Below are 12,177 nucleotides of genomic sequence, written 5' to 3'. Positions count from 1 at the left end.
AAAACAAAAAAAACAAAACAAAAAACAAAAAAAGAAATGCTTTTTGACGTGTGACATGTAGGTTTATATTTTTGTTTTTACTTGGCTCACCTATATTGGTACTACCCGACGCCTGTCCTGTTCTTCGTTTAATATACAGTCATCCATTTTTTCTTTCTAGTCGTTATCTCTCTGCGCCTTGTCCTGTGATGTTCATGTACGTATACGCCCTTCTCCAGCTGGAATTTTGTGCATAGTTTTTATTTTTTATATATATTTTATTGTAAGTAATTTATTAGATAGGAAAATTCGAAAAAACAAAAAAAAAATTAAGGGAGTATATTGTGACGAAGAGGAATGAATGAAAAAAACTTTCTTCAATTACATAAATGACTTATTATAGAGGGCCAAAGTCATGTGAATTTGAACTTTTTGAGTCACAACTTGCTATTTAATGGAAACAAATGTTGCTGTTTTTGTTAAGGAATTAGAAAGCATGTGTGCTATATTACTACACTCTTTATTATCAAAAAATATTAAGAAACATGTGTGCTATCATTTTGCTTCTTTTTTTTTCACGTGTCATTTTGGTTTTTCTTTGGTGGTTAATATAGAGTCTATATTATAGATTCTCAAAAAATCTGAGGAATGGTAACACAACTGTAATGGTGGAGAAAATATGATATGTTACATTATATAAAACATAATATGAGAAATTGGTGGATTATGTGCATGTGTTGTTTTTATAATGTGCACGTACGATATTAAACATTTTTAGCAATTTTACTTTTCTTTTTGTTGACGTTAGTCTATTCATTTTGTCTCGACATTTTTCTTTAACGTCTTTATCGGAAAAAAAAAATCAAAAAACAAAAAAAAAAGGAAAATCTTTTTTGACGTGTAAGTTTATATTTTTGTTTTTACTTGGCTCACCTCATCCATTTTTTTTTTGCATAGTTTTTTATTTTTATATATCTATTGTAAGTAATTTTAAAAGTCTCTAATAAGGATTTAAAGCGTCCGCCGGTGATAGGAAATTCGAAAAAAAAAAAAAAAAATTAAGGGAGTATATTGTCACGAAGAGGAATGAATGGAAAAAACTTCATCAATTACATAAATGACTTATTATAGAGGACAAGATCGAGTCATGTGAATTTGAATTTTTTGAGTCACAACTTGCTATTTAATGGAAAACAAATGTTACTGTTTTTGTTAAGGAATTAAATGTCGTTACATATGTCTACTATTTTGAAACATTTTCTGTTTATATCAAAAATAGAAAAAGAAAAAAAGGTAGGCCTTTTTGGTGTGTCTCCAATCTCCATCTTAGCTAGACAACCGAAACATATAATTTACGTGATAAGGTTTGATATAAAAGCTAGCCATTGGGCTAATCATATCTTATATGTATTTTATATCACAAACTCAAATAACGATCATAATCACTGATCAATTGATAATTTGCAAATTGTTTACTACGGAATAGATTAGATATCCCTTTAATTTGTACCACTTGATTTAATTTGTCCCAAATTATATTGTTCTCTTTCATCTAAAACTATATTTCTTCTTCTTTTTTCTCGTCGGATGAAACTAAACAATAACAATAACAACACTCTGATCACACCACAGCATTCACAACAAGCAAAAACAAACAAACGCATTCGCACACTATGCAAATGTTATTCGTTATTCACTATTCGTTATCTTTTATCTTTACAATTATTTTGGGCACTTATACATTCCTAGCAAGCTATTAATTTTTGGGTTTCTCACGCTTTAGCCATAACTCAATTGATATACACCAGTTCATCCACAAAAAGAACATGTATTACTTCTCTCTGGTCATTATTGTTTTTGCTTCTTTGGTCTGGTCATTAAAGGACACTGTTAGAGATAGACTGGGCAACGTTTCTTCTCTCTCAGGCACGGTCCCCGATGCAGACCAAAGAAGTAATACATGTTCTTTTTGCTAACAATGGGCAACGTTTGCTAGTTTTAGTACCTGAACCCTCTGGGTCAAGAGTAAAGCACATAGACTGCATTACTTGATTACTTCAAACTTGCTTTTTTTTATGTGTTGTATTGCCTTGGTAAAAGTAACAGTATATATTATCCAATAACCACATTTTTGGTTTACCGTTTACTCAGTCAAAATTAACACTAATAGTAATTTATACACAATACAAAAAGTGGTTCTGATATCTTACGCCGGTGCATTTTTTACATCAAAAAGCCCATCAGTATATGCAAAGGTTTTGCAAGTGGACTTGATGATGCTCGTTAGTTTAGAGCTGGGAGCATCCTCATTAAGCAGAAGGAAGTTGGCGTAGTTTTCGATTGAAAACCGAGACCGGGGCAACCATGTACGCAAAAGCTTACATCATCGTTAAAGATAAGTACAAAAGAGTTTTATTTGTTTCTTACTATTGCATCATTATCTTTTGTTTCATTTCATTGGCTTTCATCATGTTCTTCTGAACAATTATTAACCTGTGTATTACTATTTATCATCTAGTAAAGAAGTCGGGTTTTGTATGTTTCATCCTCTTTTCAAATTGTTCATGTCACTTGTTATATATATGGCAAAAAAGGAAGGAGAAGTTAACATAAACTGTTCAATGGAGTTTTTACGGACTAACGGATAACCATTACTTATTTAGTAATTTTGACAGGAAATATTGCTCTTAACTTGAAAGAATGTGAACTCAGACGAGCTTTTCCTCTTTGAACAAATTAAAGAGCATCAAGTACGAAAATGTATGAGAAAAGTATCCAAGAAAATTACTTGAGCACTTGGCCAAAAAAGAAAGCAGTGAGTGAGTGTCACACAAAAAAAAAAGCAACACATTAAGTTTGTCGTAGCACACAAACGAAACAAAAGCAAAGAGTGGACAAATGAAGACGTACGTTTGCTTAGAGAGAATTGTCGTGAGATGCTATATTCATTTTATCATAATTAACATACATCGATCCAACATTTTGAGACCCATTAAACAGATAGAAAGCAAAATATTCAAACAAATCAATCACAGAGAACAGGAATATTCAAACAAAGCTTAACAAGAAATTGCTAACTTAACAACATGATTGAGGCTTAGAACTAAATACTTAAGTTTCTCAAGACAAATCTAATAATAATGGGCATAGTTTCATACAGAGACTGCCTTTTGTAACTCAGAATTTTAATTGCTTTTTTTTTTTTTCCGTTAAGTTGGGAAGAAACAAATGTATATTTGAAAATGAGCTCACATGCTATACAAATTAATTACCTACTGATATAGTAAACTCTTTCAGTTGCCATACACACCACTGCAGAAACGTTTGCTATAGTTCAGTACCTGAACCCTCTAGGCCAAAAGTACAGTACATAGACTTGATTACTTATTTACTTCAAACTTGCTTTTTATGTGCTGCCTTGGTAAAAACAACATTATATGATATGGTCCAGTCACAAAGAAGTAGATTGTTAAGGTTAACCGAATCGTTTTCATCTAAAGACTAAATCTGATAAAATGGTTAACCACAAAGTGCCACACATACAGACATGTCCTTAAGGAACTAAAGTAAAACATAAACTGAGAACCAAGGAACACCGTATCATTGATCAACCAGCAATCTTTAGTAAAATGTGCTATCATTTGCTTCTTTTCTTTCACGTGTCATTTTGGTTTTCTTTGGTGGTTAATATAGAGTCTATATTATAGATTCTCAAAAAATCTGAGGAATGGTAATACAACTGTAATGGTGGAGTTAATATGATATGTTACATTATATAAAACATAATTTGAGAAATTGGTGGATTATGTGCATGTGTTGTTTTTATAATGTGCACGATATTAAACATTTTTAGCAATTTTACTTTTCTTTTTGTTGACGTTATAGTCTATTCATTTTGTCTCGACATTTCTTTAACGTCTTTATCGGAAAAAAAAAAACAAAACAAAAAACAAAAAAAAAAAATGCTTTTTGACGTGTGACATGTAGGTTTATATTTTTGTTTTTACTTGGCTCACCTATATTGTTACTACCCGACGCCTGTCTTGTTCTTAGTATAATATACAGTCATCCATTTTTTCTTTCTAGTCGTTATCTCTCTGCGCCTTGTCCTGTGATGTTCATGTACGTATACGCCCTTCTCCAGCTGGAATTTTGTGCATGTGTTCTTTGTTTTGTTTTTATATGTGCACGTTATTAAACATTTTTAGCAATTTTACTTTTCTTTTTGTTGACGTTAGTCTATTCATTTTGTCTCGACATTTCTTTAACGTCTTTATCGAAAAAAAAAATCAATTTTTTGAGTCACAACTTGCTATTTAATGGAAAACAAATGCTACTGTTTTTGTTAAGGAATTAAATGTCGTTACATATGTCTACTATTTTGAAACATTTTCTGTTTATATCAAAAATAGAAAAAGAAAAAAAGGTAGGCCTTTTTGGTGTGTCTCCAATCTCCATCTTAGCTAGACAACCGAAACATATAATTTACGTGATAAGGTTTGATATAAAAGCTAGCCATTGGGCTAATCATATCTTATATGTATTTTATATCACAAACTCAAATAACGATCATAATCACTGATCAATTGATAATTTGCAAATTGTTTACTACGGAATAGATTAGATATCCCTTTAATTTGTACCACTTGATTTAATTTGTCCCAAATTATATTGTTCTCTTTCATCTAAAACTATATTTCTTCTTCTTTTTTCTCGTCGGATGAAACTAAACAATAACAATAACAACACTCTGATCACACCACAGCATTCACAACAAGCAAAAACAAACAAACGCATTCGCACACTATGCAAATGTTATTCGTTATTCACTATTCGTTATCTTTAATCTTTACAATTATTTTGGGCACTTATACATTCCTAGCAAGCTATTAATTTTTGGGTTTCTCACGCTTTAGCCATAACTCAATTGATATACACCAGTTCATCCACAAAAAGAACATGTATTACTTCTCTCTGGTCATTATTGTTTTTGCTTCTTTGGTCTGGTCATTAAAGGACACTGTTAGAGATAGACTGGGCAACGTTTCTTCTCTCTCAGGCACGGTCCCCGATGCAGACCAAAGAAGTAATACATGTTCTTTTTGCTAACAATGGGCAACGTTTGCTAGTTTTAGTACCTGAACCCTCTGGGTCAAGAGTAAAGCACATAGACTGCATTACTTGATTACTTCAAACTTGCTTTTTTTTATGTGTTGTATTGCCTTGGTAAAAGTAACAGTATATATTATCCAATAACCACATTTTTGGTTTACCGTTTACTCAGTCAAAATTAACACTAATAGTAATTTATACACAATACAAAAAGTGGTTCTGATATCTTACGCCGGTGCATTTTTTACATCAAAAATACACCATTAGCCCATCAGTATATGCAAAGGTTGCAAAAGTGGACTTGATGATGCTCGTTAGTTTCCCGGATGACTTTTTAGAGCTGGGAGCATCGTCGGCGTAGTTTTCGATTGAAAACCGAGACCGGGGCAACCATGTACGCAAAAGCTTACATCATCGTTAAAGATAAAGTACAAAAGAGTTTTATTTGTTTCTTATTATTGCATCATTATCTTTTGTTATATTTCATTGGCTTTCATCATGTTCTTCTCAACAATTATTAACCTGTGTATTGCTATTTATCATCTAGTAAAGAAGTCGGGTTTTGTATGTTTCATCCTCTTTTCAAATTGTTCATGTCACTTGTTATATATATGGCAAAAAAGGAAGGAGAAGTTAACATAAACTGTTCAGTGGAGTTTTTACGGACTAACGGATAACCATTACTTGAAGTAATTTTGACAGGAAAAAATGCTCTAAACTTGAAAGAATGTGAACTCAGCCGAGCTTTTCCTCTATGAACAAATTAAAGAGCATCAAGTAGGAAAATATATGAGACGCAAGCAAAATATCCAAGAAAATTACTTGAGCACTTGGCCAAAGAAGAAAGCAGTGAGTGAGTGTCATACAAATAAAAAAAAAGCAACACATTATGTTAGTAGCACACAAACGAAACAAAAGCAAAGAGTGGACAGATGAAGACGTACGTTTGATTCATTTTGTCATAATTAACATACATCGATCCAACATTTTGAGACCCATTAAACAGATAGAAAGCAAAATATTCAAACAAATCAATCACAGAGAACAAGCATATTCAAACAAAGCTTAACAAGAAATTGCTAACTTAAAAACATGATTGAGGCTAACTAAACTAATACTTAGGTTTCTCACGACAGATCTACGTTTTCATCCAAGAGCGTTTGGTTTGGTTTATTTGGTTTTGGTAGAACTCTAACCAAACTCAACCGAAATTAGTTTGGTTTGGTTTGTGTTCCGGTCGATTTATGTTTGGTTCAATTCGGTTTGGTTTAGTTTTAAATCGGTTAAATAAAATAATGTAACAAAATAAAATTAATTATGGTTTTATAATAGTTAATTAATCAAATAAATTAAAAAATCTAGAAAAATAAAATAAAATTCCTGATATTAAATATAATTAAATCTATATTATTTATATTTAGTTAATTTTATTAGAAAAGTTAAAATAAAATAAAAACCAAATACAAGTGGTAATAGCTAAGATCACATTAATTTAAGAAACACTTTTATATAGGGAAAAGGAAAGTAAATTATATATTACACTAGATAAGGACCCGCCCGATGTGCAGGTTTAAAGTTTTGTAAATAAAATAAAATTTAACAAAAATATATTAAAATTTTGTTGTATCTTATTTATAAATTTTATTTTTTTGCTACAATATACTGATTTATGTCCACTTACAAATCTTTTATGTATGTTACCATTAAAAGCGTATTTTGAACACCTAAATATACTTTATGTTCTAAATATATTATTTACCACCTCCTAAAAAATGTCTGTATGAACATATTAAGCCAACTATTATGTCTTTTTACTTTTATTTTTGCATAGTTTTTTTAATTAATAAAATTATTGGCTCAATAAACATTTCGAATAAAAAATCTATTACATAGTATACTAATCAATGATGTATCATCACAATAGTGTATGACCAACCATGGAGAGAACCTCGGCTCCGCCTTCCTCCCTTATAGAGAGAATCTTGCGGCCAACCTCCTCCACCATGGAGAAAACCTTGGCTCCACCTTCCTCTCTTTGGGAGATAACCTTGCGTCCAACCTTCTCCACCTTCCTCTCTTGGGGAGATAATCTTGCGTCCAACCTCCTCCACCATAAAGATAACCTCGGCTTTACCCTCCTCATGTGTGGAGAGAACATGTTCACTTCTTTTAGCTATCTCCAAATGGTTTGCTCCGTGAAACCAATGAAAGTAAAGATCCTTTTCTAACGTCACAAAATCTTTTAATAGTAACTAATGTTAAATTTTTCAATATATTCGTGGAAGTGTCTTTGACACACCATAATGTAGCTTAAAAACAATTTCGAAGAAAAAATATATTATATAGTATACTAATCAATGATGTATCATCACAATAATGTATGATAACTATGGAGAAAACCTCAGCTTCGCCCTCCTCCCTTAATGAGAGAACCTTGCGTCCAACCTCCTCCACCATGGAGAGAACCTTGGCTCCGCCTCCTTCCCTTGGGCAGATAACCTTGCGTCCAACTTCCTCCACCTTCTTCCTTTGGGGAGATAACCTTGTGTCCAACCTTCTCCACCACAGAGAGAACCTTGGCTCTGTCGTCCTCCTGTGTAGAGATAACTATTCACGTCTTTTTGCTATCTCAAAAATGGCTTGCTCCGGCAACCAATAAAGTTTAAAACATTTTTTAACGTCACAAAATCTTTTAATAGTAGTTAATGTTAAATTTCTCAATGTCTTTGTGGAAGTGTCTTTGGAACACCATGATATAGCATCTGTATTTGAAACGCCCCAACCGCCACCTTGCTTAGTGAGCCTATGCCCACTCTTTGTCCATGGGCCCACCTTCCTAAGTGGGCTCTACATCTATTCCCGACCCGCTGACCCACCCATATTCGATGGCCGGTTTGTTACGTTTGGGAGGTTTTAAAATGCACTTTTTGGCATACCCCTTTTCAAAAATGCCTTTTTTTTGAACATTTTCATTTTTGCTCTCTTTTACACAATTACCCTATGTTAAATTAATTTTTAGAATTTGTTTTTTTAGGCTTGAGTTCCCAATTTACATTTAGGTTATTGTTTTTAAGGGATAGAGTTTAGTATTTGGGGTTTAGGGTTTATAATTTTGTCATTTTATATATTAAAAAGGGGTATTTTTGAAAATGGACACCATCAATGGGTATTTTAAAAAAGTGACATAGAAATATGGGTATTTTTGAAATCCGCCTTAAAAAAATAAGAAAAATTTAACATCCCATTAAAAAAAATCCCAATTAAACAAAGTTGAAAAACAGTGTATTTTCAAAATTTAATTAATAATTAACTGTATATTTTCTTTAATCTATATTTCTATTTTTTGTAGAATTAATAACTTAAAATTAAAAATAAGTAAATAATATTGTAATTTCAAATTTTATGAAATATATGTATATATAGAATCTCTTTATAATTATTTAATTTTTTTTCTTTTTTTTATAATTTTTGTAGTTTTGATAGTTATCTTTTATGTTATTTTTTTTAACTAATATTTTATTTTTTGTAATCAAATTCTTTTTATTAAATATTAACTTTTACGCATGTCAAAATCTGAGATCGATAACTTGAGACATGTCAAAATCTTGTTTATATATTAAGATAACCTGGAAAGAAGGACGAAAGAGATTAGATAATGGACGATCATCTTCCAAGGGACTTGGTGGAGGAGGAGATACTCCCTAGGGTTCCGTTGACATCTCTCAAAGCGATACGATCAACTTGCAAAGATTGGAACGGTTTATCGAAAAATCAGATTATTGGTAAAAAAAGCAAAAGCAGCAAGGAAGAATCAGTTGATGGGGTTCCTCACGATGGACAATAGCGTTTTTTCAATGAAATTTGATCTCCAAGGAATCCGCGACGACGACGACGACGACGATTCTGTTAGTCCATCTGTAAAGCAAGTAAGTGTACTCGATCAGATAAAGGTAACTGAAATCCTTCACTGTGACGGTTTATTGCTGTGCGTCCTCGAGGACAGGCCAAGGCTCTTGGTATGGAATCCTTATTTGGGTCAAACCATGTGGATCCATCCCAGACAAAATTTCGACGTCTTCGACAGGTATGCTATCGGTTATGACAACAACCGTAACCACAAAATCTTGAGAATTTTCGGTGAGTGGGACACGGTTCTTGGTTACGAAATCTATGATCTTAGCTCTCATTCGTGGACTGTTTTTGATGTCACTCCTCCCGACTGTGAGTGGGAGATACCCTTTTTTCGACGCAGCGTTTCTTTGAAGGGACATGCTTATTTTTTGGCAGAAAGCATGGTTGCCTGCTGGGATATCTTAGTCTCTTTTGATTTTACAACTGAGAGATTTGGACCGAATCTGCTTCTTCCTTCTTGTGATTATTACCCTAAGTCTCTATCTTGTGTTAGAGAAGAGCAGCTCGCTGTGTTATATATTGACGATCTTCACTGGGAGATTTGGATTACGAACAAGATTAATCCATATGAGATGTCATGGAGCAAGTTACACTGCCTTAATCATTTTTCAATTGACCTAATTGGTGGGACTTTTCTCATTGACGAGGAGGAGAATGTTGCTGTGGTTTTTGATCTAGATCACCTATATAAAGGGGGACACCAACAAGCTCACATCCTTAGACAAGATAACTACTTCAAATCTGTGAATCTCCGAGAAACTCGGTATTTTAATGAATATGGCGAACTTGTAACTGACACGCCTGTGTGCTCTTCTTATGTCCCAAGCTTAGTGCAACTTCAAATCAACCAGCCGGGAAATGAGAAAGAAATTCATTTTTAGTTACTTCCCTGTGTAATTTGTTTCTTTCATCATCATCTTCTTTTGAACAATTATTAGTTTGTGTTTTGCTACTTATCGTCTAATAAATAACTATGGCTTTTCAATGCTTTAATTAGCCTCTTTATGATTTGTTCATGTCACTCGTGCTATAATCAAAATCGGCTCCTATTGTACCCATGTTTTGATTTCACAACAGCGAGATTTGGACGGTGTCGTTTCCTCTGCCATTTTGACTCCGAGGGTGATGCAGCGGTAGACAAATAAATACTAGTTAGTTTGATTTGTTTCTTCTTGCATCTATTTTTCTTTTGTTACATTTCATTGGCTTTCATGTTCTTTTCAACAAATAGTGACTTGTGTTTTGGTTACCTGGCTATTAACTTAAATGAATCGTACTAGTTGTTAAATGTGATTAATGAATGACTTAATGTGGAAGTAGAGAGATGAGAGTACTAAGACCATGGGCATTGGTTGGGACAAAAATTTGGTCCCTCAAATATTTTAATCTTATTTTCAGAGTTTCTTAATTTTGGTATGAGCATTGGTGTCCCTCACAATTGGTCCCCTGCAAAAATAATATTATTTTTTATTTTAAAAATTAATTATGTAAATTAAGAAGTAAAATCATATGAAAGTTTTAATTCAAATAAAACATATAACATTAACATTAAAAATATAAGAAAATTACAAAGTTACAAAAACTTGGAAAAAAAACATAACATACAATTAAAACATTAAAAATAAAAACATAAACCATACAAACATCATAAGTTAAAACAAACATTTTATTCTCTGCATAGAATTTTTGTGATTAATCTTCATTATATGGAAGATGTTCAATTAGAACACAAACCTCTTTCAATTGGAACCGGCTGATTTTTCTCGAGATCAAACAGCAGATCGCCCTTTGCGTGATGATATTTACGGATGAAATCAAACCTCCAAACGAACCGCCGTCGAGACAAAGAGAAAGTAGAGAGAGAGAGTCGGAGACAAAAAATAAACTCGAACCATTGAATTTTTCCGTCTCACCCTACAGAAACAACAACAACCACCCACACGTTGCCACGTGTTAAGAAGGACGATACAAATTACGTCCCAAGTGTAGAAACGGTTCTACAATATTAATTTGTTTTTGATTTAAATCAAACATTTTATTAGCGTGGGACACTTGAAAAATACGCTAATGCATATGCTCTAAGAAGAGAATCATTGAGTGTCTTTGTTTGTATACATTCCTTGAGTCGAAACCAGAAACCAGGGCTCTTTTGGTTATGGCTAATTAATTAAGGATTCATTTCTTTCCTTAGCCGCATGCATCTAGCTAGCATCCGATTAGTCCAGATTCCAGAGTAATTAAGGGTAATACATAAGTGTAATTTTTATAGCTAAAATGGCAAAAGAGAAGAAGAAGGAGATGGTAACATAAAGTACTGATCATCAGTGGAGGTTTTGTGGACCAAACAATACCATTTATTTAATTAGTAATTTGACAGGAACAATTGCTCTAAACTAGAAAGAATGTGAGCTTTTCCTCTTTGAACAAATTAAAGAGCTCCAAGTCCTAGTCCTCCTAGGGGAAATTATAGCAAAGGATCCAAATGGAAAAAGTATACAAAAATCCGGCAAGCACCAACGCCAATCCGTTATCGACGTCTATAGTTCCCAAGATGCCAAAAAGAGCACATAACCAACCAAAGAAGAGCGTGAGCAAAGCATGTATCATCTCCATCCTAAACTTATCCGATAGCTGAATAAGCCCTATCCCTCCGGTGAACAACGATACGGTGAATAACGACACGTACAAGGAAAACGGCTTATTCTTCGTCAACAGGACATAATTTATCGGCGATGAGAAGAGTAGGTACATGGAAATCTCCGAGAACACAACCTGAGGAATCCTCTCTCTAGGTGTAGTAAACTCCTTGTACCAAGTGGAGGGAGGATCGGTGAAGAAGAGATATCTGAGTAGCGTCACTGCGTAAAACGTTGTGACACTGACCGCGCCGTCCCTGAGGAACCGAGACAACGATGAAGAGTCTCCAGGTGGCCAGAAAAGATTGAGGGATATGTAGAGGCCAAAGAGCGAGAGTAGAGTCGCAACATACCATATTCCTCTGCATACAATCACATCTCTCTTACTCATCATCTTCTCCATTATGTTTCTCATTTTCTTCTTCCTTTTGGGGTTTCGGAGATCTAATCTAGGGATGATGAACTAATATAAGGGTTTTTGACTATTATCCGCTACTCAAAAGATTCTTCAAAATCACAATTAACTAACAAAATCAGA

The 12,177-nt window shown here is 33.3% G+C and overlaps 2 protein-coding genes across 2 annotated transcripts; one reads left to right on the top strand and one right to left on the bottom strand.

Annotated features, from left to right (window-relative positions):
• Window positions 8,925-9,884, top strand: LOC104748174 (F-box/kelch-repeat protein At3g13680-like). The gene has a single exon (XM_010469854.1). It carries the CDS (start codon window positions 8,925-8,927, stop codon window positions 9,882-9,884), a length of 960 nt encoding a protein of 319 aa, XP_010468156.1.
• LOC104745622 lies at window positions 11,384-12,054 on the bottom strand. Its single transcript, XM_010466915.1, has one exon. It carries the CDS (start codon window positions 12,052-12,054, stop codon window positions 11,458-11,460), a length of 597 nt encoding a protein of 198 aa, XP_010465217.1. The 3' UTR covers window positions 11,384-11,457.

This window comes from Camelina sativa, chromosome 15, assembly GCF_000633955.1.
Source record: "Camelina sativa cultivar DH55 chromosome 15, Cs, whole genome shotgun sequence".
Lineage (NCBI taxonomy): Eukaryota > Viridiplantae > Streptophyta > Magnoliopsida > Brassicales > Brassicaceae > Camelina > Camelina sativa.
The sequence above is the reverse complement of the archived record's forward strand: the minus strand, read 5'-3'. Positions and strand labels throughout refer to the sequence as shown.

Excerpts from the sequence above, each read along its gene's own strand:
- LOC104748174 (XM_010469854.1), top strand. The coding sequence starts at position 8,925 with ATGGACAATAGCGTTTTTTCAATGAAATTTGATCTCCAAGGAATCCGC.
- LOC104745622 (XM_010466915.1), bottom strand. The coding sequence starts at position 12,054 with ATGAGAAACATAATGGAGAAGATGATGAGTAAGAGAGATGTGATTGTA.